General features: G+C 38.3%; 2 protein-coding genes across 7 annotated transcripts in view; one reads left to right on the top strand and one right to left on the bottom strand.

Moving 5' to 3' along the window:
- The window catches only part of LOC129745810 (SH3 domain-binding protein 5 homolog), a 96,852-nt gene extending 88,853 nt beyond the window's left edge, over positions 1–7,999 (bottom strand). Inside the window, exons 1-2 of the mRNA XM_055739163.1 lie at positions 7,831–7,999; positions 6,736–6,819 (exon numbers count right to left, since the gene is read on the bottom strand). Of these exons, the coding sequence (XP_055595138.1) occupies positions 6,736–6,816 (81 nt within the window). The 5' untranslated portion in view covers positions 6,817–6,819; positions 7,831–7,999. The remainder of the gene's footprint in view (positions 1–6,735; positions 6,820–7,830) is intronic.
- The window catches only part of LOC129745812 (SH3 domain-binding protein 5 homolog), a 132,112-nt gene that overhangs the window by 56,642 nt on the left and 50,470 nt on the right, over positions 1–25,000 (top strand). The window lies entirely within an intron of this gene.

The following is a 25,000-nucleotide window of genomic DNA, read 5'->3' as shown; positions in this document are numbered from 1 at the left end:
ATATTCAGCAGTTTAAAATAATCTTGAAAATATTATTTTTATACAATTTTCATTTTTCATAACATGTTATCTAGTGTGACATTCTTGCGTAGAAATATAAACGGGAAAAAAACCATGATGAAAATTTCGTTTAAGTTCGGAACAAAGTATACTCGATTGTGTTTTTATTCGAAAGTTAACACTTGAAGAGTTCGTTTCCAGCAAAAAAGTGAAAATGGCCCAAAAGTCACATGGGACAGTTTTGCTTGGAATGGCAGTGAGGTAGTCATAAAAGTTTTAAACAAAACATTGTAGAGCATTTCTCAATCCCCTACTGCATACGACCCCATATATGGTCTTGATTTTTTCTACAGTTTTTTTAACTTGATTCACTACTGAAAAACGTTGCAAACTATTTTATAGTTTTGAAAATTATCTTGTTTCTTAAATACACTTTTTAAAACATTTAAATTTTTTTTCTGCCATAAATTTGTAAGTAAGGGGTGAATCAATTTATTTCTATCGACAATTTTTTCCTCAACTTATTAATAATTCATGCAGAAGAGGGTTAGCTTTGTTATGCAGAAACATGTGGATTTGTTTTTAGGGAAAAAGTTATTATTGAATAATCAACATATGTTTTATTATGAATCCATTTCTTGGGGTGAAGTTTGTTATAAATAGCTGTTCTGGTTGATGATAAAGTTATAAAACTTTGTATATTATTTTTTTTTTGGAAACAACCTTTGTATCAGGATAACAAATTTTATAATTATTCTGTCAAATCTAGCTAGACTAAGCTTGATAAGCTAAACCTAAGTTGAATAGTATAAATTTAAGGTATCAAATTCAAAGCGACTTAAGAGGCTGTGTGGCAGCGGCCTAAAGAATACTGCCACTGGGATACTGGTCCATGTCGTACGAGGCGACTTATCCAGTACTTCCCAGATACGTTTATCTCATATTTCTGTCTATTGGAAATCAATGAGGCTGTATCTGGGCGGGGGAGAAAATAGGTCAAGGTCAATTATTGCATGCAGAGTTCAGAAGTTTTTCAAGTTCAAAACATTGGAAGAAAATGTTTTGAATCTGAATCAGTTTTAAATTCTTGCTTGTATTTTTGAACTTTTGTGCGTATTTTCTCTCGAGAAGGGTATGCCAATAGTGCATATGTAGTACATGCATTTGCACAAGCTGTATTCTTCCATATTTTTTTTTTGTTTTGCCAATTTGGAATATGATTTTTCATTTAACTAATCTCTTTGCTCTCCTGGTAACTCCGTTTAATAAATTCTCTTCACAAGTGTTCAAATGTGAATCGCAAACGCATCGTTTACGGTCTCATTGTTTTTGTCTATCTGTTAATAATAACCGATTTGAAATCATAGAAGAATATGATCTCAATTACATCAGTTTTATCTGTTAAATCAAGCGCAAAATTAGTATATTTTCCATATAATGGACATCCTTCTATCTTTGGATTAGTAAAAAAAATTTTTTGGAATTCAATGTCCTTTCATAAAAAGATATTTAATTTTTAAAATTGCGTCATGGTTATTCAATCATTCAAGCCGTACAAATATCGTTTCCATGGAAAAAAATTTCAAGAAAAAATATTATTTTTTTAGGTTACCAAAAGGTTTCAAAATTCCCTAATCAATCAAGTTTTTGATCAAAACTTGTATCGCATGTCGACAGTCATATCTGTTTCACCTAATCTATGTCACTTCTCTTGTATTGACACATGTTCCCTTAGTTTTAGAATGGTTATAGTGTTAAAAAGAGTCAAAGCTACTCTAATATCGTACTCTGATATTTCGTATCATACGTCAATCCTGGTTGTGGAATCCACTGCTACAGCTTCGTGCAGTGTTAATATCGCTTGTTTCAAATTTGGCGTAACAGAAAATCATTGTAGTCGTCTAACCAGAGCGCTAACTGGCCAGTTAAATAAAAATATATAAAAACAAGACTTTGAGCTTTGAATCTCCTGTATGGTTAAGCTATGATTCAGAGGTACTATTGTACCTATATTTACCTTCCACTTAGTGTGTACATGTCCTTTTTTTGCCCGACTACATTTTTTTTAATGTATGTCAGAATTTAACAAAGTAAGTTTAAAAAAAAAGTAATTATTTCCAATATTATGATTAAAAAAAAAAGCTTTATTGCTTAAAAACCCCTTTGTGGATAGGCTAAATGCCAACTTCGCCTTTATAGAATCGTTTATTTGCCCTCATTGTAGCATCCTGGTTAGAACATTTTCAGATCATTGTAAACTCAAATCTCTTGAATTTTGTAGTTGTGAATCAATAATGTATGATTCATTTTAGCTCATATATGCCTGTTTTTCATTTGCTAGAAAGCTTTTATGAGCTCTTGCCTATCCTGTTATAAGTGCATCTAATTCTAAGAATTTAAACTAAAATAACAATCTGCCGTTTTTCACCCAATGTGGTTATAAGCTTCAATGCTTCAAAATCCCTACGTGGATCGACTTTATGCCCTAAATATTTACTTATTTTCTAATCCTTTTATGGTTTTCAGGTTTCTCAGGTATATGATGAAATCTGTAAAAAAAAGGCTAGGCACAATTTTCCCGTTTGTTTGGATAACGTGCCGCTATTAAGCCTACCCCTTTTCTGATACCTGATACCTGATAAAACTTTGTATATTATTTTTTTTTTTGGAAACAACCTTTGTATCAGGATAACAAATTTTATAAGTATTCTGTCAAATCAAGCTAGACTAAGCTTGATAAGCTAAACCTAAGTTGAATAGTATAAATTTAAGGTATCAAATTCAAAGCGACTTAAGAGTCAACATAATCTTTTCTGAAACTATGGGAGATGAAACGTAAAATGCTATCACAATAAAAATATAATATGTTCTTTTTTAAGAATCTGTGAAGCAACGAAACTATAAATTATTGGAGTGTTATTAGGGCAACAGTAAGGAACACTGTGCCTTGGTTTCAAAAATTAATTTAGAAAAATTTTGCCATTTCGAATTCGAATCATTTGTCAAATTCTATCATAAGCCTTTGATCTGATGGTATTGGTTTTTAAAATTTAAAAATGCTAAGTTATTGAATCACTGCTAACAAATGAACCAAAAACCCTCTATAAAAAACAAAAACTGATTTCAAATCCTTTTATTATTCTCCATTTGAACGAGGATTAAGATATAAACAAACTATTCTAGTGTCAGGGAAACAGATGAAATAAACTAAAAGATAATCCCGACTTTCACAAAAGCAAAAATATCTTTTTTTTTAAATAGATATTAAAAACATTTTTAACTTTTTTTAAAAGTAAACCCTTAAATCTCAAAAGTTGGAGCTGGAAGAAAAAAAAATGGCAAATTTGGGTTCAGCGCCCTCAAACTAGTCAAAATTAGCTCTTAAACTTTTGGCTTTATGAAAAAATGTGAATTTTCTTGTCTCGTGTAATCGAACAAAACAAGAAGGTAAAAACAATCAACTCTAATGCAATAATTTGGATATTTTGTTTGTTGAAAAAAACTTCTTTTTGGCATTAAAATACAATGATATTTTCCTGATATGCTTCACTCAAAACACAAATATATTTTGACAACGGTATCATGCAATGTTGAATAATTGTAACAATTTTAAAGGATTAAAAAAAAAAGGATTCTCATTAAGCATTGTGTTTGAACACACTCTCATTAAAAGCTCTAATAAATTCTTCACAGTGTTACTAAAAACTCCTATTTCAAGGGTATTTCTAGTAATTTTTTTAAAATTTAATTGAAGTTGTATGGATTAATTATGACCACTAATAATTTGGATCGAAAAAGGAGAAATTTGAAAGATAGCTTACGAATTTTTTTTTCCCCAAACAGGGCATTTGAAATGAGATCTTTAGCTATTTAACTCTGCAAATTTTGATAGATGTAGAATTTGTCGTTGAAAGTGTCGTTGAATTTCTTTGAAGTGTCTTTGAATGTCATTGAAAGTATCTTAAAAAAAAGAAAAAAGGAATTTGTCGTTATTAAGCTACAAAAAATACACCGCGTCATGTACCAGCATTCTTCCTTGACTGATTACTTGTGGTGACGTTTGTCTATCTGCTGGTACAAAAGTTTGGTGAAAATATAAATGAAAACGATAGTTATCCAACTAAAACGGAACAGACAAATTAGCGATTAGCGCTTTAATGCCGAACACTGGTCAGGATGATTGGTAGATTTATTTTTAATATCTGTCTTGTGTTTAACTCCTGAATTATACATAATCACTGGAAAATATAATATTAAACTTTTTTTTGTATTTTCAAGTTAACAACCAAGGGTTCTGGATTCAAAATCAACCTTAAATTTTCTTGTTTTTTTATGACTAATAGTTTTTCTAAGGACTGTAATGACATGCGTGAGGCGATACTTGAACAAATTTCAAGTGACTTTTTGAATTTCTCATCTCATTCTTCGAAATAGTTCAACCCAGAGTTCAGAGTTCTGGAAAAAATTAAGTTTTTTTTTTCAATTTAAAGGTTATGGAAATGAGATCACATCAGAGTAGTTTTTAAATTTTAAAACTTACGAATTTCTAACCACACATTTTTTTAACTGTTGAATTCTTTCATAAAAATTAGGATAATTCTGAATTTTGGGTTGAGTCCCTGATCTTCGAACCAAAACTGAATTTTGATTTCCTTTTGTAAATTTTCCCGGTTTTTGGTCTGAATTCCCGGTTTTCCCGGTACGATTTTCAATTCCCGGTTTTCCCGGTTCTGTGGCACCCTGTGTACTCGAAATTCAACAGATTGCCAGCGGTATTTAGTGGTTCTCTGTAGTCTCTGCCAATTTTTTTTTTTTTTTTTGTCTTTATTATAGAGATTATCAACTTTTGTTGGTTCGTCTCTTTGAAAAATGATGACATTATTTTACAATTCGTTAAACAAATAACTCTCTTTCAGGAAACATAAAATTTTTCTTCTTCGACAGGATCGTTTGATAGAGCATTTCTTAGTGATGTGTCAATTTGGTAGGTGTCTCTGGGTGCTTGAAACTCGGGACGTTCGATGATTATATGTTCTACCGTGAGTCTTACATGGCATACGTCGCATATCCTTGCTGATCCACCTGATATGTAATGTTGATGAGTGCTTCTGGTGTGCCCCACCCGAAGTCTTGATAACAACACCTGCTCTCTTCTGTTCTCCCTGTCGTTCCATTTTCTGGGGTCACCTTTAATTTTGGCCAAATTCAGGTTCCTATTAGACCTCCATTCGGTCATCCATGAGTCCCAAACTTTTGATTTCACCCAGTGATAAAGATCTTCCTTCGGTATTCCTACTTCGTATTGGTCTTCGTTGCGTCCAATGGCTGCCAATTTGTCTGCTTCGGTGTTACCATGGATTCCACAATGTCCGGGAATCCAACAAAACGTGAAGTTATTTGCACATGTTTTTTGAATATGTTGTATCCAGGGGTGCCGATTTCGTGGGTTTTCCATAGCAAGCAATACACTTGCCGAGTCAGATGCCAAAAATTCATTCTACATATATTTTCTAAAAATGTTCCCATTTTTTGTATGAGGAAGGCTTTTGGCGCTATGGATGTCGCGTTTGCGGACTCCGGACAACAAGCGCCAATGTGAAATTTATACAGACGCCAGGAACAAATCATGTTAATAAAACTAAAACTGCTAAATGAATATTAGAAACTTTCCAAAAATTAAAAATATTGGTTCGTAAATAGGGGAAAAACTTCTCCAGGGTTCTGACAAAGTACAACCATTTATTTCCATTTTTCTGCTTTGAACCCTGAAAGTGGGTGACATCGTTCGGCATTTCGTTCTTCCCCTTCGATTGCCACACTTTATTTTGCTTTTCGCTAGGTTTATGAACTAGGTCGACCATTTCGACGGCGCAGCTACAAGGAACATGACAAATAACACTTGTTAACTTGAGTAGTTGCACAGGTTGTGTGGTTCTATGTCATTCGAGCTGTTAAAAAATAAACAAACATAACCTAGAAACCTCTTCATTGTTCGAAGGCGAATCTTTTTTACACATATTCATGCATAAAATTCTAGTTGCATATCCTACATGGATGGGAGAACCATAATTTCATTACACTTATTAGGAAAATTTAGACCGACTTTCAATTTTGAATTTTGCCATCATGATGTGATCGTTTATGTCACAAAATTTAAAGTCACTGCACATGTGAGTTGATGTAAGATTTCACGAAAAAAATGCAGTTTTCAACACCTATTCACCTTTTATCTCGCCCGTTCACCGGTTTTGAAGACATTACGAGACAGCGCAATAAACCTGTCGTTACCATTTCTGATAAAACTGATAAACGCCGCATGAGCGCATCATACTCCAATTTTCTTGGCGCTTTCGTGTCGCGAGTCTTCCATTCACCTGGCAGCACTCGATTGAAAATGCTTGCATATTTGATTTTGCACCCCCATAACTACTTACAAGTTTGTATGCAATGATTGGATAAATTTTCAGCAGCTTTTGCTATAACGCGGGTGAAATAATTTAATTCACAGGTTATGGCATTGTGCCCGCATACGCAGAAAGACAACACGTCGAAAAACTGGCCCACTATTCACCGAGTAAACTATCGTCTGAAACTTTTTCTTTAAAAAAAAAAGAGTCTTGAGGTCACAAAATTTCAAATTAAGTTTTAGAACGAAAACCAGAAAAAGTTTCAAGCTGAAATCCACTCATAACTAGCCAAAACTGTCATATTGATTGCTGATGCCGTTGTACTTACTTTAAGTTCAGCCTCTTGAAATATTTTTGCCTTCTTCTGATGATCAGCTCCACTTTCCGCTTTCTGTTTCTCCGCGTCCATGACCTGTAAATGATAGAAGAAAAAACAAAAACGGTTACAAATACTAAAAATCAAATAATATAATTAAGTTCAGACACACTCAGTATCCGGTTAGAAAAATCAGTACTTTAAGTCCAAATTTCACTCGATTGTTTTTTTTTTTTCATTTTATACAAAACAAAACAAATTCATTCCAGTGAAAACAAATTGAATTTCCAGCGCCACATTTCAGGCCTGCCGTCAGTCAGACCATTAGTATGCGCTTCGGGTTTCAATTTTTTTTTCGTTTCTAATCGTATCCAATTATTGCTCATACGCATTAAATTGATGCGCCCCGCACAGTAGTTGGTGTTTAAAAATAAACGCGCCAACCAAATGCGGGAGTCTTTGTTTCTTCGATTGTCACGCTTGACGTACCAGCAACGTCAAACAACTACGCCTCAACTTTCGTTATCAACCATTCACAAATTCATCAGTGTTTTTTTGAAACTAACGCCTCATCGCAAAAACTATGGGGTATCAAATTACACCTTTTTTTGGGGCCAATTCACAACTGGACTTTTATCGTTTTGAAGCTAATGAATTTGAGGAACTTGAAATTTGAAAGTCTTGGCTAAAAATAAAATGACTTTGATATTCAGATTAATATCTCAGGTCACAATCCAGAATATTCAGAATTCAAACTAAGTATAGCTGTTTGGGGTGAGTAATCGTAAACCTAATTGCAGCAACAGCTCTTATGAATGTTTGCCACATCATCAAATTTGGTAGCTGTTATTGGAGTTGGAGACCAAAGTCCGAGCATTTTAACACTGATTTTATGACGGTCGCCATGGCAAAAATAAAATCTTCTTTTTCACTGCAATCAAGTGCTTTTTAATTTTGTTGCACAATTCTGCTTCCAACATTGGGAACCAAATCACCGACTGATGTTAACCTTTTTTCACCTTTCAATTCAACTGCTGTGTCTGTGGTTGATTCGAAAATAATCAAATTATCTGTAGCATTGCTCCAACAATAATTTTAACTACGTACCACAGGCTATGCATAATTATTCGAACCGCACAATTCGAATCGCCTCAAACTTGACCTTCGCTTGACCAAAACTTTAATTTAACCGGCGATGATTCGCAGCCAAAATTAAAACCAAAACTAAACAAGGTGGTGTGAATTAACTCAAGCAGCAAATATCCAAACCGCCTCGTAGCTCCGTAAGATGATCACTACTGGAGCTACGTTATTTCTGGTCCGTCTGTTCTGTGTTCAGCAAACCATAAAAAAATTCCAGTAATGTTTTCGAAATGCCAGACTAGGAGAAATGTTTTTAAGATTGAAGATCTACCCACGACTGGCATTCATTAAACATGCGCTGCGAACCGGTTCAGCCTATTTGGAATTCAGTTTGTATATTTACGAGTTTTAAACGGTTCATCTTTCGTGGAACGCGAGTTTCTTGCTATCGGTGTGATGAACTTTACCACTTTTCTGTTAGTCTTAGGCGGCTTATGAAAATACAACGAAAAACTGCAGATGTGCCTATTCATGGATGAGTTACCCTAAAAGTTGGATACCATTATCGCATTCTAAGCAAACAAGCTTCATGTGTGTAGGTAGTAAATTTTCTTGAATGAAAAAACATTCGATGCATTTCATACGGTTTAAAACGTGCGCACACATGTCGAAGATTATTTTATGTGCCTTTGTTCGACGAAAGAAGAACACTTGCATCGTTATGGGGCAGAATTCAAATGTCCAGTTTCAAAGTAAAGTAAGACAACTAGAATTATTGAACAGTCGGTTCTGTTTCTTGAAAAATCTAAGTTTTTTACAGTACATTTGACTCTTGGCAATCGATTCTTTGCTTGACTTTATTATACAACTGGAAACTCTCGAATTTCGATTTTTGACCCACGATTTCAACTCTAGACTCTCAATTTCCGATGCTCGACTCTCGACTTTCAACTCTCATCTCTAAACACCGAAGTTTCGACTCTAAATTATACATTTCAATCTATCAATTCTTATCTCTCGAATCTCAACTCTAATTTGATCCTCAATTCTACCTTTCAACACTTAGCTCAAATTTCAACTTCAATCCTCTTCCTTCAGTCCTCTACTCCCAACTCTTAACTTTAAACTCTCGACCGTTGACCCTCAATTGTAGGCTTTCGAATCACATCTTAACTCTAAACTCTCAGCTTTCAACTATCAATTTTTAATGCTACCATCTGAACTCTCGAATCTGAAATTATAAAGTCTCATATCTTATCTCTCATCTCTCATCTCTCATCTATCATCTCTCATCTCTCATTTCTCATTTCTCACCTTTCATCTCGTCCTAACTCTCAACTCATCTCTCATCTCTCATCTCTCATCTCTCATCTCTCATCTCTCATTTCTGATCTCTCATCTCTCATCTTTCATCTCTCATCTCTCATCTCTCATCTCTCATCTCTCATCTCTCATCTCTCATCTCTCATCTCTCATCTCTCATCTCTCATCTCTCATCTCTCATCTCTCATCTCTCATCTCTCATCTCTCATCTCTCATCTCTCATCTCTCATCTCTCATCTCTCATTTCTCAATTCTCATTTCCCATTTCTCATCTCTCATCTCTTATCTCTTATCTCTTATCTCTTATCTCTCATCTCTCATCTCTCATCTCTCAGCTCTTATCTCTTACCTCTCATCTCTCATCTCTCATCTCTCATCTCTCATCTCTCATCTCTCATCTCTCATCTCTCATCTCTCATCTCTCATCTCTCATCTCTCATCTCTCATCTCTCATCTCTCATCTCTCATCTCTCATCTCTCATCTCTCATCTCTCATCTCTCATCTCTCATCTCTCATCTCTCATCTCTCATCTCTCATCTCTCATCTCTCATCTCTCATCTCTCATCTCTCATCTCTCATCTCTCATCTCTCATCTCTCATCTCTCATCTCTCATCTCTCATCTCTCATCTCTCATCTCTCATCTCTCATCTCTCATCTCTCATCTCTCATCTCTCATCTCTCATCTCTCATCTCTCATCTCTCATCTCTCATCTCTCATCTCTCATCTCTCATCTCTCATCTCTCATCTCTCATCTCTCATCTCTCATCTCTAATCTCTCATCTGTCATCTCTCATCTCTCATCTCTCATCTCTCATCTCTCATCTCTCATCTCTCATCTCTCATCTCATCTTTTTCTCATCTTTCATCTCGTCCTAACTCTCAACTCATCTCTCATCTCTGATCTCTCATCTCTCATCTCTCATCTCTCATTTCTGATCTCTCATCTCTCATCTTTCATCTCTCATCTCTCATCTCTCATCTCTCATCTCTCATCTCTCATCTCTCATCTCTCATCTCTCATCTCTCATCTCTCATCTCTCATCTCTCATCTCTCATCTCTCATCTCTCATCTCTCATCTCTCATTTCTCAATTCTAATTTCCCATTTCTCCTCTCTCATCTCTTATCTCTTATCTCTTATCTCTCATCTCTCATCTCTCAGCTCTCATCTCTTACCTCTCATCTCTCATCTCTCATCTCTCATCTCTCATCTCTCATCTCTCATCTCTCATCTCTCATCTCTCATCTCTCATCTCTCATCTCTCATCTCTCATCTCTCATCTCTCATCTCTCATCTCTCATCTCTCATCTCTCATCTCTCATCTCTCATCTCTCATCTCTCATCTCTCATCTCTCATCTCTCATCTCTCATCTCTCATCTCTAATCTCTCATCTCTCATCTCTCATCTCTCATCTCTCATCTCTCATCTCTCATCTCTCATCTCTCATCTCTCATCTCTCATCTCTCATCTCTCATCTCTCATCTCTCATCTCTCATCTCTCATCTCTCATCTCTCATCTCTCATCTCTCATCTCTCATCTCTCATCTTGTAACAGGTAGCAAAATTAAGAAATTTCATTTATTTCTTAATTCAATTTAGCGTTAACTTTTATTAAAACTCCGTGAACAAAGACATTATTTTATCGAGAGATTTAGAAGAGAGAACCCACCGTATAATCACTCACAAACATTTCCAGCCGACCAGTACTCAAATTTGCCGCCGTCTTCTGAAAAGCTTTTCCGCAAGAGACTGTGTCCCCGCTTAGTCATTTTAGCCGCCGCAATATTGAATGAGTTCTGTTGCCTAGCGCGGGCGGCTATTTTCTAAATTTGGGGTTTTCTAAATTTGATATATGCAACACCTTTAGAGGGCGATGACCGTTTGGGATGCTTTGTCCGTGTATGAATCTGATCCAAAGAGAGGGAAGACGTTCTTCTTTTTATTCTTATAATTTTAAATCTCAGCCGAACTTCGATTCTCAATTTTCGTTCGACGCCTCGGGATGGGCAACCGAAAATTTGAGTTTTGAAAAGAAATGTTTTTTCGGAGAAAGTCGTGACTTCGAGAGTCGGCACGAATTTCGGTTTTGAAGAAATGTATGGACTCGCTATCTTCTTTTGAGGAATTGATACCTTGACTCGTCCATTTTGTCCTTGTTTGTGGTAGAGGCAGGACCGGGTAGTATAATCCGCGAATCGTGTGCTCTTATTAAAGGTAGAGCTTATAATGTGAATTTTCTACCCTTTGGGTTTTTTAGTGGAATTAATTTTATCGTTTTCCCCCGTAGTAAAGTGAAGCATTCGCCAATAAAGTGCTTCAGAATCATAGGAGTTTTCTTGTTAGTGCGATTCAGAAAATCCTTAGGTAAATTATGCGGAAAGTTATTAGTGCGAAACGTGTTCTAACTCTAATCCCAAAAAGCAGATTCAGATCACACTTCCGGTACTGCATATCACCGACTCGTGACAAAACACGCCAGCCGAAGCTCCACCCCTACAACAACGGTGGTACGTTCAGGCGGAATAGCAACCGTTACCCCTGAGCGGCATACGCAAGACGGCTTCAGTTTTCGGCTCGACGACTACGATTTTCATCGGGACGCCGACGGCATCAACCAGACCTCAACAACGACGTCGACATCCGTCGAAGCACGCTGGTGAATCCACTGGCGGTTGTAACCGTGCTATGAACATCGGCAGCAGCAGCATCAGCAGCAGCACAGCAACGGTAGATTCGATGGGTAATTAAACACCAGCCCCATGAATCTCTAAGAGTGAGTACTCATCTTATGAAACATTTATCCATGCGCATGTGATGTAGTTTGATTGGTCCATAGACGACTATTTTCGCCGCCACCTGACAGCCTAGTCGTCAGCGTTGGTGCTTTTCGATCCAATGACCTGAGTTCGATTCTTGGATCTAGACCAATCATTTTTTTTTCTGCACTGAGTTGCTTTTTTTAAGACGGTTGTCATTATTAGCCGTCAAGTCCATGGCCGGCCAGCAAACTACTGAGCCGTTTTTTGATTAGAACACGCACTACTTTACCGCACCTGAGTTCCAGCTAAAAATAGAACCTACGAGTAAAATTAGGTAGCTCAGAAGTTAATTGGGGGAAAATCTGCAGAGTAGGCCGCACCAAGGGTGCAGAGTTAAAAATAGAAGCTAGCTAGCTAGAAGGAGTTGAATCCCGAATACAAGATTATAATAAAAGTTGTATCATAGAAATAATTTTTTGAATACAAACTCCTTTCGTTTTTCTACCGACAAAATTTAGTTTTACTGGAAATTTCAGAGGAAGGGAATTCACATTTTATCGGGCGTATTTTTCTTTTTTGAGTTGGGTTGGCTCCGATGTTTCCAACCTCCGTTCCTTCCTCCAAAGCAATCTAGGATATCCCGGTCAGAAGAGGTTGACCTATGATAATTTTGCGTTATTTTCCAGAGTTTCTCTCTTAGCCAACCGAGCATTCATTTTTCTCAAATTCTGTTAAATTTTCCACCGAACATTCGGTTGGCATCGATCAACTGTTGAGGATCCCAGGGACAGTTGGGGGCTTAATCTTATTTGGGTTAAAACTAAGGACTATACCCGCCCTGCGGATAGGTCTCATAGCCGGGCAAAGCAAAACAGGTGGAAGATCTCCCTCTGGGGAGTGGCGCATAAATCGGCCACTTACCTACCCCTTTTAAAAACTCCCCCAACCGAACCGCCTCCGGTTGCATTTGGCGCCCAACACAGGCTCGAAAAAATTTTGTTTTTCAAGAGTGAGTTTTCTTCAGTAAAAGATACAAATATTGGAAACAATTTGTTTTCATTTGATATTTATTTAAACTGTTCTCTTACATTGTGTATACAAATTTTTTCTCGCTTCATATTGTATAAATAGTTTCATTACCCTTAGACTCCAACTTCGAATTTGAGTTGATAATTATTGCACCTTTATGGTGGAAAACAATTTCAAACACGGAATCACACTAATAATTTTTTTTTCGCTTCAAATCTTTCACATAATTTTCATTTAGGTTATTTCCAGTTTTCTATTTGCAATTTACTTTTTTTTCCTTAATTTTTTAAATTTTCTTTTAGTCTCAACTAGCTTAGTTACAAATTTACCTACATAGTATATTAGTTTTTTAAATTTTACCTTATTCATTTTTATTTGTTTCTACAATTTGCTTCATTTGGTTTTGCTACATTGATTGTCAATCCCTAATCTTTGTCACGAAATAGTACTCAGATTATTTTTCATCATGGATCGATTCCCGTGCCCGGAGCACTTGAGCATTGAAGAAGTTGATTACGAGTTAGAAATACGCGGACGTCTTGGCGACGTGGCCAAGAATTTAGACCTTACAGGTAAACAACGATTATTGAGAACGATGTTTAGGGAAGATTCGAGCGAGAAAAGAAACTTTCGTTCGTCGGAATCAATTTCAGTAAAGTACTACGATATTGCTAACGTGATCGATGATATTATACAATCATGCGCACGGAAAAGGATAGACGGAAAAAACGAATCGCGTTTACTCCATTACTGCACAGAAAAAAATATTGACTATTACGTGTCATTGAACATGGTCGCCTTGAAAACAGAAAAACCTGTGATTAAAAAAACATGTGATTCTTATTTGACTTCTCTTAAAATAAATGGAATAACAATTAATTTTACAGCAAATGTCCTGTAACAAAAAGGAGCATGACATTTGCTGTATTTTTACAGGTGGAAAATAAATTACGTGTTTTTATTAATTACGTGTCTTCCAATAATTTTCAATCGCGCATGAGCGATTTCAAGTGCACCTGGCATCCCGGTTAGGATTGAACAAGAGAAACGTCAAAAATTTAAGCACCCGCAGTCGCACGAACCGTTTGTTTTGTTTGTTTGTTTCAAACTTTGATAAAAAATGTTTTTAGAGTATTCCGTTTATTCGCGGCTCGAGAAAAGTGTGTTTTACGAAATAAATCTTGCCAACGGAACCCCCTGCGGCGAAGAACTTCCAGCCAATGCCGAAAAGCAACAATAAATCGAGTTTGGCTATCAGTTTTGTGACACTGGGAGGAAAACGGTAGTGACGGAGAAAAAGATGAGAAACATTAGGAAGGAATGAAGGATTGCTGAATTAGAGGGCACATTGACCAAAGGGAGAAGCGGAAATGGAGCACCGATCAATTTTATTGAACCACCAAAAGTTGATTGTTGACCCAGTGCGCGCTTTCGAGCCAGCTGCGACAACCGTAAGGATTGTCCACGAAGCCGGAAGGTTGTTCCGGAAGTTCCGTAGCGCACACTGGGGTTACTTTCACATTTGATGCCACCAGAGCTGGTAACGGATGAGAAACATGTCGAAAGTGCAATACATTTTAGTCAAGTAATATTTTTAAAGTTTCTTAACACTGAAATCAAATTTAAGGCTATCTTTCTTATTTTCAGACAACGGTTGAGCCAGGTCAAATTCCCGACGATATGCGGCTTCTAATAATAAAAGAATGACAAAACAAAACAGCAGCAAAAATGGATACAATCGCAGCCAACTGACAAATGTGTGGCTCCCAACTGTGTTAAATTTTTAATCGAGTAAAAATTGGAATTAAATCCTATCAAAATTAAGTAAATGGCGGTAAGTTCAACTTTTTAAAATTAGATGTGATGTGAAAAGCGATCAGTTTAGTGTCGAACATGCTAGATGCAGAAAGAACAAAAAATACAAGGAAATTGTAAAAGACTGCTAATGCTATTAGGTTTTTAATAAGACTTTTATCAATCATAAAAATAAAAGATGGTCGTGTATTTTATAACAATATGGTTGCGTTTCAATTCAAATCATCTACGAAGCCATAAATTTTAACAATAAATTAAAAAATGAGCATAAATAATAGATTTAAATTACAGGCCTGTAATTTTGAAGCAGCCTGTAAACAATACGCTCACTTAGAAATAAATGACACGTAATTTTTTGTCATCCTGTAAAATTACGGTAAATGTCCTGCTCCTTTTTGTTACAGGATATTTGCCGTAATTTTACAGCAAATAATTTTTGCTGTGTGGTATCGCACGAAACGTTGTCAGGCTACTTCAGAGGATCAACGAAAAATGAGAAGGGATCTTATACGTAGGATTGAACATTGCATGTCTGCTAATAGAGTCCTTCTCCCTGGTACGCCAATCAAAGAAAGGATTAAGGATTTGATAAAACCTAGCGAGCCGGAGCAAGAAGCTGAACAGGAGCCAGCGTGTAGCTATTCAAGTCCAAAAATGCGAACTATCGACAGGTCAAAGTGGGAGGAACCAAACCGAAGCGATAACATGTCTCAGAAGATCGCAAATTTAGAGGGGAAGTTAGACAACGTTCTACGTTTTCTTAACAGGACAGTCCAGGGTAACCAAATACGGTCAGAAGCTAATCGTCATACAGATTTGAGTAGCGATGAGGGCAGCAACGAAGAGTTTTACCAGCGAAAGCCTAGGGACCGTTCGGACGAGGAATCGAACTGTAGCAGGAATTCGAGGAGGACAATCGATTATCAGCATTCGCGGTATCAAGAAAGGCGTAGAGATGAGGGCTGTAGGGTAGAAAAATGGAAAATACGATTTTCCGGAGATCAACGTTCGATAAGCGTGGAGGATTTTCTTTTTAAAATCAAGAAAATTGCAGAGCGAGAAAATGTTTCCAGACAGCAACTGCTCAGAGACATTCACTTGTTACTAGAAGGGCCTGCGTCGGACTGGTTTTTTACCTTCGTAGATGAAATCGAAAATTGGGAGCAATTTGAAGGGAAAATCAGGTATCGTTTCGGTAACCCTAACAGAGATCGAGGTATCAGGCAGAAGATTCACGAGCGGAAACAACATAAGGGTGAGTCTTTCATCGCGTTTATAACAGAAATTGAAAAGCTAAACAAAATGTTGACCAAACCAATGTCTAGGAGAAGGAAATTAGAATTGGTGATGGATAATATGAGGCCACATTACCACTCGAGGCTAACTACCGTCGAAATTCGGAACCTTGATCAATTAATCAAGTACAATCAGAGAAGCGATGCAGGCGACGCGCTCAGGCACCAAAATTGGGAGCCTCCGAGACGCCCGGTTAATAACATCGACGTTGAAGGAAGCGATACCGACAGTGAACATTCTTTTTCCGTGAATGTAATTAAACCTAGCTCATCGGCAAATGGGCCGCAGAATCCAAGGGATCAGCAGCAAAAAGAGCGTGCGAATTTTAAACCGCGAAGTCAGCAAGCCACCGTACAGACTTCACGAGATGTGGGTCAGCGAAACGTGGACCATACCAATTGGGTTTGTTGGAACTGCGAGCAAAGAGGACATAGTTGGAGGGCCTGCACAGCACCGAGAATTGTTTTTTGTTTTGGATGTGGGCACTTGGGTCGAACAATCCGAAATTGCGAGCGATGTGCAGCCAGATCTGGTCGCAGATCGAATGAACCTCGTCAGGGAAACTAAGAAAGGGATGTATCGAAGGGAATGCGATTATCCCTCAGAATGTCACCATTCCCGAAAATACCGATTTTGACCCCTTACTTCGAATACACCAAATCCGAATAAACAAGGGTAATTGCCCTCATATTCGAGTGAAGGTATTCGAAACCGAAATAGATGCGCTTTTAGACTCTGGAGCTGGCATTAGCGTGACTAATTCTGCAGCTCTTGCCAATCAAAATGGACTTAAAATTCTCCCAGCTGCGGTGCGAGTAAGTACTGCTGATGGCACCGAATACAAGTGTCTTGGTTACGTCAATTTACCTTACACTTATAAAAATATTACCAAGGTTATTCCAACAATCGTAGTCCCACAGATTTCGAGGGAACTTCTTCTCGGCACCGATTTCTGGGAAAGCTTCGGGATAACCCCGATGATCGATACAGGGAACGGGCTAGACAGGATTGAGACGTTGGAAGCCGAAAAAGATTCTTCGTTGTGTTTTGTCATTGAACCGTCCGCAGAGCTCCCGAAACTAGATCAGGACCTGATTGACGAAACTCTAGACGTACCGGCCTTCGACACACCCCCGGAACCAGTTCCAGAGGCAGTCGAGACGGAGCATGATCTAAGTGAAGCGGAGAGGGCTGAACTGATCGAAACGATTAAAGAATTTGAATTTACGGCACCTGGGAAGCTAGGGAAAACTTCATTCATCCAGCATGAGATTATTCTCAAGGAGGATGCAAAACCGCGCAATCAGCCAGTATATAAATGTTCGCCGTTTATCCAAAAAGAAATTGACGCAGAAATCGAACGTTTTAAGGAACTAGATGCAATCGAGGAGTGCTATAGCGAATGGACCAATCCATTGGTCCCAGTCCGGAAATCGAACGGGAAAATCCGTGTCTGTTTGGATTCCCGACGCATCAATGCCATGACAGTTAAGGATGCATATCCCATGCAGAATATGCAGGATATTTTTTCAGATTGGAAAAGGCTAAATATTACTCGATTATTGATCTTAAAGATGCCTACTTTCAGATCCCTCTGAAAGAGGATAGCCGGAACTACACTGCATTCCGAACATCCAAAGGTTTGTTCCGATTTAAAGTTTGTCCTTTTGGTCTCACAAATGCTCCTTTTACGATGTGCAGACTGATGGCAAAAACATTGGGATTCGACCTGCAACCCTATGTTTTTGTCTATTTGGATGACATCGTCATTGCGACAAAAACACTAGGGGAGCATTTGAAACTATTACAGGAAGTAGCCAAACGTCTAAAAAGAGCCGGTCTAACAATATCGTTAGAAAAATCCCGTTTCTGTAGGAAACAGGTCATGTATCTCGGTTATCTGTTAACAGAAAGAGGGGTTTGCATTGACCAAGCTAGAATTCAACCAATTCTAAACTACGCTCGCCCAAAATGTGTCAAAGACATAAGAAGGTTAATGGGATTAGCAGGATTCTACCAGAGGTTCATCCCTAACTACAGTAAGATTACCGCACCAATAACAGATCTTTTGAAAAAGGATAAGAAAAAAGTAACTTGGACAGTAGAAGCAGAAACAGCATTCAACAAGTTGAAATCTGTTTTAACTTCCGCACCTATCCTCGCCAATCCGGATTTCACGAGGCCGTTTACAATCGAGTCCGACGCATCGGAAAATGCTGTTGGAGCAGCTTTGGTTCAGGACCAACACGGAGAAACTAGAGTAATTGGATACTTTAGTAAAAAGCTGAGCGCTACTCAACGAAGATATTCAGCCGTTGAGAAGGAATGTCTAGGAGTCCTGTTGGCAATAGACAACTTTCGGCACTACGTAGAGGGTACCAAGTTTAAAGTTGTCACAGATGCAAGAAGCCTTCTCTGGTTATTTAAGATAGGAGCAGAATCAGGGAATTCGAAGCTGCTTCGATGGGCTCTCCGAATACAATCCTACGATATCGAGCTCGAATACCGTAAAGGTAAGAACAATATTACCGCGGATTGCCTTTCCCGATCAATCGAAACCGTAACCGTTGTCCAACCAGATCTAGAATATGAGGAGCTGGCAGCAGACATTCTTGCTGATCCTGTTCGTTATCAGGATTACAGGGTAAACGATGGAAAGATTTTGAAATATGTTCCAAACATAAACAAACAGAGTGACCTGCGGTTTGCATGGAAGGTATATCCTAACTCATCTGAACGTAACATAATCATCAAAACGGAACATGAAAAAGCCCACTTTGGGTACGAAAAAACTTTAGCTGCAATTAAGCAACGGTTTTTCTGGCCGAAGATGAACGAACAAATTCGCAAGTTTTGCAGACAATGCCTGCGCTGCCAGACGAGCAAAGCTGGAAACACTAATGTAACCCCACCGATGGGATCACAAAAACCAGTGGAATATCCCTGGCAATTTGTTACCCTTGATTATGTAGGTCCCCTTCCACCTTCTGGTAAGAATCGCCACACCTGCCTCTTAGTTGCTACTGATGTATTCAGTAAGTTTGTATTGGTTCAACCCTTTCGCCAGGCAAAAGCTGAATCGTTAGTTGAATTCGTAGAGAACATGATATTCCGACTATTTGGTGTACCTGAGATTGTCCTGACAGATAACGGATCGCAGTTCACCTCTAAACTATTCACAGACCTCCTAAAATCCTATCACGTTAACCACTGGCTAACACCTGCCTACCACCCTCAGGTGAACAACACGGAGCGCGTAAACCGTGTTATTACAACAGCCATCCGAGCTACTTTGAAAGGTGAACACAAACATTGGGCCGATAATATTCAGGCCATCGCGAACGCCATTAGAACAGCAGTTCACCAGTCTACAAAATACAGCCCTTATTTTGTGGTGTTTGGTAGAGACCAGGTTTCGGATGGTAGTGAATATTCCCGGATCAGAGACCACACTAAAACCGATGTACAAAGTCCTAACGAAACGGTCACATCACGGAAGAAACTTTTCGAAGAAGTCAAACAGAATTTGGCAGCTGCGTATAAGCGTCACGAAAAAACCTATAACCTTCGATCAAATGCAAAATGTCCAGTCTATGTTGTCGGAGAGAAAGTGTTGAAAAAAACATTCGACCTTTCTGATAAGGGGGCAGGATTTTGTAAAAAACTTGCTCCTAAATTTGATACTTGCGTTGTCAGAAGAGTACTAGGATCTCACTCATATGAGTTAGAAGATTGTGAGGGCAAACGATTAGGAGTATTCTTTGCAAACCATCTAAAAAAATTCAACACTGAACCACCAGATGCAACAAACTAAAATAGGAACCTACAGCTATGTCACTTTTTCCTTAGAAGCAACAAAATCTCATAAAACACCTTCGGGTTAAAAACTCATTGATCTCGGTACTAGAAGACTCAATTACAACCTAGTAGTTGGTTGGATTTCGTTGATTCAACTAAATAGTAAAGGACTTTCTAAACAATAGGTTGAGTTGAGTAATGACCTACAATTAAGTACTGCATAATGCAGGAATACGATGGCCCTATCTTGAAGTCGCTGGAAAAGTTGACGTTAAAACGACTTCCTTTTCACTCGAATCAATTTAGAGGTATTAAACATCCAAAAAGAGCGAGCGCACCAATACTAAGTTGATGAAAGCAACCGTAAGACGAGGAGAAACTGACCGAAGAAAGGTAGTATTGAGTCAGAAGACCATAAAAAATCACAGGACTAGATGGAAGAACTTTTCCCTGAGGGAGTCGAAAGAATAATTTCCGATGATTCCCATAGAAGTAAACTCGTATGTGAAACGCGCTAGTCCTGGATGATGACCTGATCAGAGTAATATTCGATATGAAGTTTAAAGCGAGTCCGTTCTAGCAAAAATTGCATACAACGAGAAAAGCGCGGATGAAGAAGTTATTCGGGAAACGAACGAAAGGAAAAGTTCAACCTGACTTCAGTCAAACCGATTCAATTATGCAAAAATGCATAAAGCCATGTAAATAGTAATTTGTAAATTTTGTAGATTAGTAGTTAGTATTTTGGTTCTACAACCAGACCTAGTTCATAATTTCTAATTTTAGTTTTCTTATTGCTAGTGTTAGTTTTTCTTATATTAATACTCACGATTACCTCTACCAACTCTTAATTCAGTATAACCAAATCGTTTCTTTCCAATAGAATTCCATCCAATTTTTCTGCGGTTTTCAGCAATCGATTTTCATTCGATATGATCCTCAAGTAGTTTCATCCAGTACGTCGAGCTAAAAGACTTAAAAAAATGTTAGAGGACGCAAAAACAGGGTTCAAATTTATTTAAGATAGGTTGGATTAATTGATTACTTACTTGATTCATTTTCACCTTCTTCTTATTTTTCTTTTTAACTTTTATTTTGCTGGTTGTTGGAGTTCCACGAAGAATTTGCGTGTGGACAGTCGTCTTCACGGACAAAGAGTCAGAAATTCGCTAAACTGGCCGGAAAGAAAATGCAGTGATCCAGCTCCGATCGTTTTTCCGAGAAATGCCATGATTTATCCTCGCGTTGATCGGCAATTTCCCCGCAGAACCAGATTGATGGAGGATAGCAATGATCCAGCTGGAAAGAAAGGCAAACTTTTCTTACTTACTCAACGATAGTCGATACAGACCAATGTTTGTTACTCTCCTAGGTAGCAAAAGGAAGATCCAGGGATGCAATTCGGCGATAATTGTATCCATTTTTCCACTTTTCCGACGAAAATTCTTCCGAAGTAAAAACGCGACGGACTGAAAATTTAGATTTTTGTTTACGTTTTGACTGACATTTCAATCGCGCGCCTGAGTGTCTCGTGAGTTACCGAGTTATTGTGACGGTGGGTCACATAGTAGAAAAAGTTAAATACTTTTTTTTTCTCAACATACTAGTTTGCGTCAAACGTTTTTTTTTATTCAGTTGCGATTTGAGTTTCTTCGAGTTTTACTTGATAGGTTTAACGCGTACAGAATAATAGTTGAGTCTTTGGATAGGGAAATGTCAGTACTGGGAAAGTATTTTCTAGTGTATTATCTTCTAAACAAAGGCAGACCTTTAAGGTTTTGATGCTGATTTCACAGGATTCTTAGTTGTTATATTGAGGAGTGAAAGATGCAGAATACCGAGTATTATTTTTCAGTTAGTAAGATTATCCCATAGTTCTTAGAAGTCCTGAGGAATGGGCTCTGGTCGAATTAACTAGTTCTTTTTATAGGAATGTTACATGAGGTGTAGGGATCAAATTTGTAGTAGAAAACTACGGTGATCAGCTTTATCGAATGTTGACACGATTGAGGTTTATTTTAACTCACGAGCACGAAAGGTCGTCCAAGAACAGTTCTGTTATAATTTACTACAGTGGTCAATTCGATCTATGTAGTCAGATAGTACGATTATTATTTTGAAGGCAAGCGATTATTACTTCGGACGAATCTTTGAATAACCGTTTAAGATTAATTTCTTTTTCTGCTGGAGACCGGAGTTGCAAAACGCTGATGGTCAGTACAAGTGTAACGATTCTGCTGCATCTTGTAAACAGAGGAAGAGTCGATCTTTTAGATTGATGATGACAACATATGACCCCAGAATAAAGGTTTTTCTTAATGGTTTTCAATGCGACCTTCGAAAATTTGATTGAATATAAACTTAGTTTAATTCAATCAAATTTTCGAAAAATTAGTAGGGAATGATGTAACAGGTAGCAAAATTAAGAAATTTCATTTATTTCTTAATTCAATTTAGCGTTAACTTTTATTAAAACTCCGTGAACAAAGACATTATTTTATCGAGAGATTTAGAAGAGAGAACCCACCGTACTCACAAACATTTCCAGCCGACCAGTACTCAAATTTGCCGCCGTCTTCTGAAAAGCTTTTCCGCAAGAGACTGTGTCCCCGCTTAGTCATTTTAGCCGCCGCAATATTGAATGAGTTCTGTTGCCTAGCGCGGGCGGCTATTTTCTAAATTTGGGGTTTTCTAAATTTGATATATGCAACACCTTTAGAGGGCGATGACCGTTTGGGATGCTTTGTCCGTGTATGAATCTGATCCAAAGAGAGGGAAGACGTTCTTCTTTTTATTCTTATAATTTTAAATCTCAGCCGAACTTCGATTCTCAATTTTCGTTCGACGCCTCGGGATGGGCAACCGAAAATTTGAGTTTTGAAAAGAAATGTTTTTTCGGAGAAAGTCGTGACTTCGAGAGTCGGCACGAATTTCGGTTTTGAAGAAATGTATGGACTCGCTATCTTCTTTTGAGGAATTGATACCTTGACTCGTCCATTTTGTCCTTGTTTGTGGTAGAGGCAGGACCGGGTAGTATAATCCGCGAATCGTGTGCTCTTATTAAAGGTAGAGCTTATAATGTGAATTTTCTACCCTTTGGGTTTTTTAGTGGAATTAATTTTATCGTTTTCCCCCGAAGTAAAGTGAAGCATTCGCCAATAAAGTGCTTCAGAATCATAGGAGTTTTCTTGTTAGTGCGATTCAGAAAATCCTTAGGTAAATTATGCGGAAAGTTATTAGTGCGAAACGTGTTCTAACTCTAATCCCAAAAAGCAGATTCAGATCACACTTCCGGTACTGCATATCACCGACTCGTGACAAAACACGCCAGCCGAAGCTCCACCCCTACAACAACGGTGGTACGTTCAGGCGGAATAGCAACCGTTACCCCTGAGCGGCATACGCAAGACGGCTTCAGTTTTCGGCTCGACGACTACGATTTTCATCGGGACGCCGACGGCATCAACCAGACCTCAACAACGACGTCGACATCCGTCGAAGCACGCTGGTGAATCCACTGGCGGTTGTAACCGTGCTATGAACATCGGCAGCAGCAGCATCAGCAGCAGCACAGCAACGGTAGATTCGATGGGTAATTAAACACCAGCCCCATGAATCTCTAAGAGTGAGTACTCATCTTATGAAACATTTATCCATGCGCATGTGATGTAGTTTGATTGGTCCATAGACGACTATTTTCGCCGCCACCTGACAGCCTAGTCGTCAGCGTTGGTGCTTTTCGATCCAATGACCTGAGTTCGATTCTTGGATCTAGACCAATCATTTTTTTTCTGCACTGAGTTGCTTTTTTTAAGACGGTTGTCATTATTAGCCGTCAAGTCCATGGCCGGCCAGCAAACTACTGAGCCGTTTTTTGATTAGAACACGCACTACTTTACCGCACCTGAGTTCCAGCTAAAAATAGAACCTACGAGTAAAATTAGGTAGCTCAGAAGTTAATTGGGGGAAAATCTGCAGAGTAGGCCGCACCAAGGGTGCAGAGTTAAAAATAGAAGCTAGCTAGCTAGAAGGAGTTGAATCCCGAATACAAGATTATAATAAAAGTTGTATCATAGAAATATTTTTTTGAATACAAACTCCTTTCGTTTTTCTACCGACAAAATTTAGTTTTACTGGAAATTTCAGAGGAAGGGAATTCACATTTTATCGGGCGTATTTTTCTTTTTTGAGTTGGGTTGGCTCCGATGTTTCCAACCTCCGTTCCTTCCTCCAAAGCAATCTAGGATATCCCGGTCAGAAGAGGTTGACCTATGATAATTTTGCGTTATTTTCCAGAGTTTCTCTCTTAGCCAACCGAGCATTCATTTTTCTCAAATTCTGTTAAATTTTCCACCGAACATTCGGTTGGCATCGATCAACTGTTGAGGATCCCAGGGACAGTTGGGGGCTTAATCTTATTTGGGTTAAAACTAAGGACTATACCCGCCCTGCGGATAGGTCTCATAGCCGGGCAAAGCAAAACAGGTGGAAGATCTCCCTCTGGGGAGTGGCGCATAAATCGGCCACTTACCTACCCCTTTTAAAAACTCCCCCAACCGAACCGCCTCCGGTTACAATCTCTAATCTCTCATCTGTCATCTGTCATCTCTCATCTCTCATCTCTCATCTCTCATCTCTCATCTCTCATCTCTCATCTCTCATCTCTCCTCTCTCATCTCTCATCTCTCCTCTCTCATCTCTCATCTCTCATCTCTCATCTCTCATCTCTCATCTCTCATCTCTCATCTCTCATCTCTCATCTCTCATCTCTCATCTCTCATCTCTCATCTCTCATCTCTCATCTCTCAACTGGTCTCAACTGGTCTCAACTCGTCTCAACTCTCAACTGGTTTAACTATCAACTCGTTTCAACTCTCAACTCATCTCAACTCTCAATTTTCTCAACTCTCAACTCACCTCATCTCAACTCGTTTCAACTCTCAACTCATCTCAACTCGTCTAAACTCTCAACTCGTCTTAACTCTCAACTCGTCTCAACTCTCAATTCAGCTCAACGCGTCTCAACTCTCAACTGGTTTCAACTATCAACTCGTCTCAACTCTCAACTTGTCTCAACTCGTCTCAACTCATCTCAACTCGTCTCAACTCTCAACTCGACTCAACTCTCAATTCATCTCAACGCGTCTCAACTCTCAACTGGTTTCAACTC

The sequence above is a fragment of the Uranotaenia lowii genome, chromosome 2 (genome assembly GCF_029784155.1).
Source record: "Uranotaenia lowii strain MFRU-FL chromosome 2, ASM2978415v1, whole genome shotgun sequence".
In the NCBI taxonomy this organism is placed as follows: domain Eukaryota; kingdom Metazoa; phylum Arthropoda; class Insecta; order Diptera; family Culicidae; genus Uranotaenia; species Uranotaenia lowii.
This window is presented reverse-complemented; position numbering and strand designations above follow the sequence as displayed.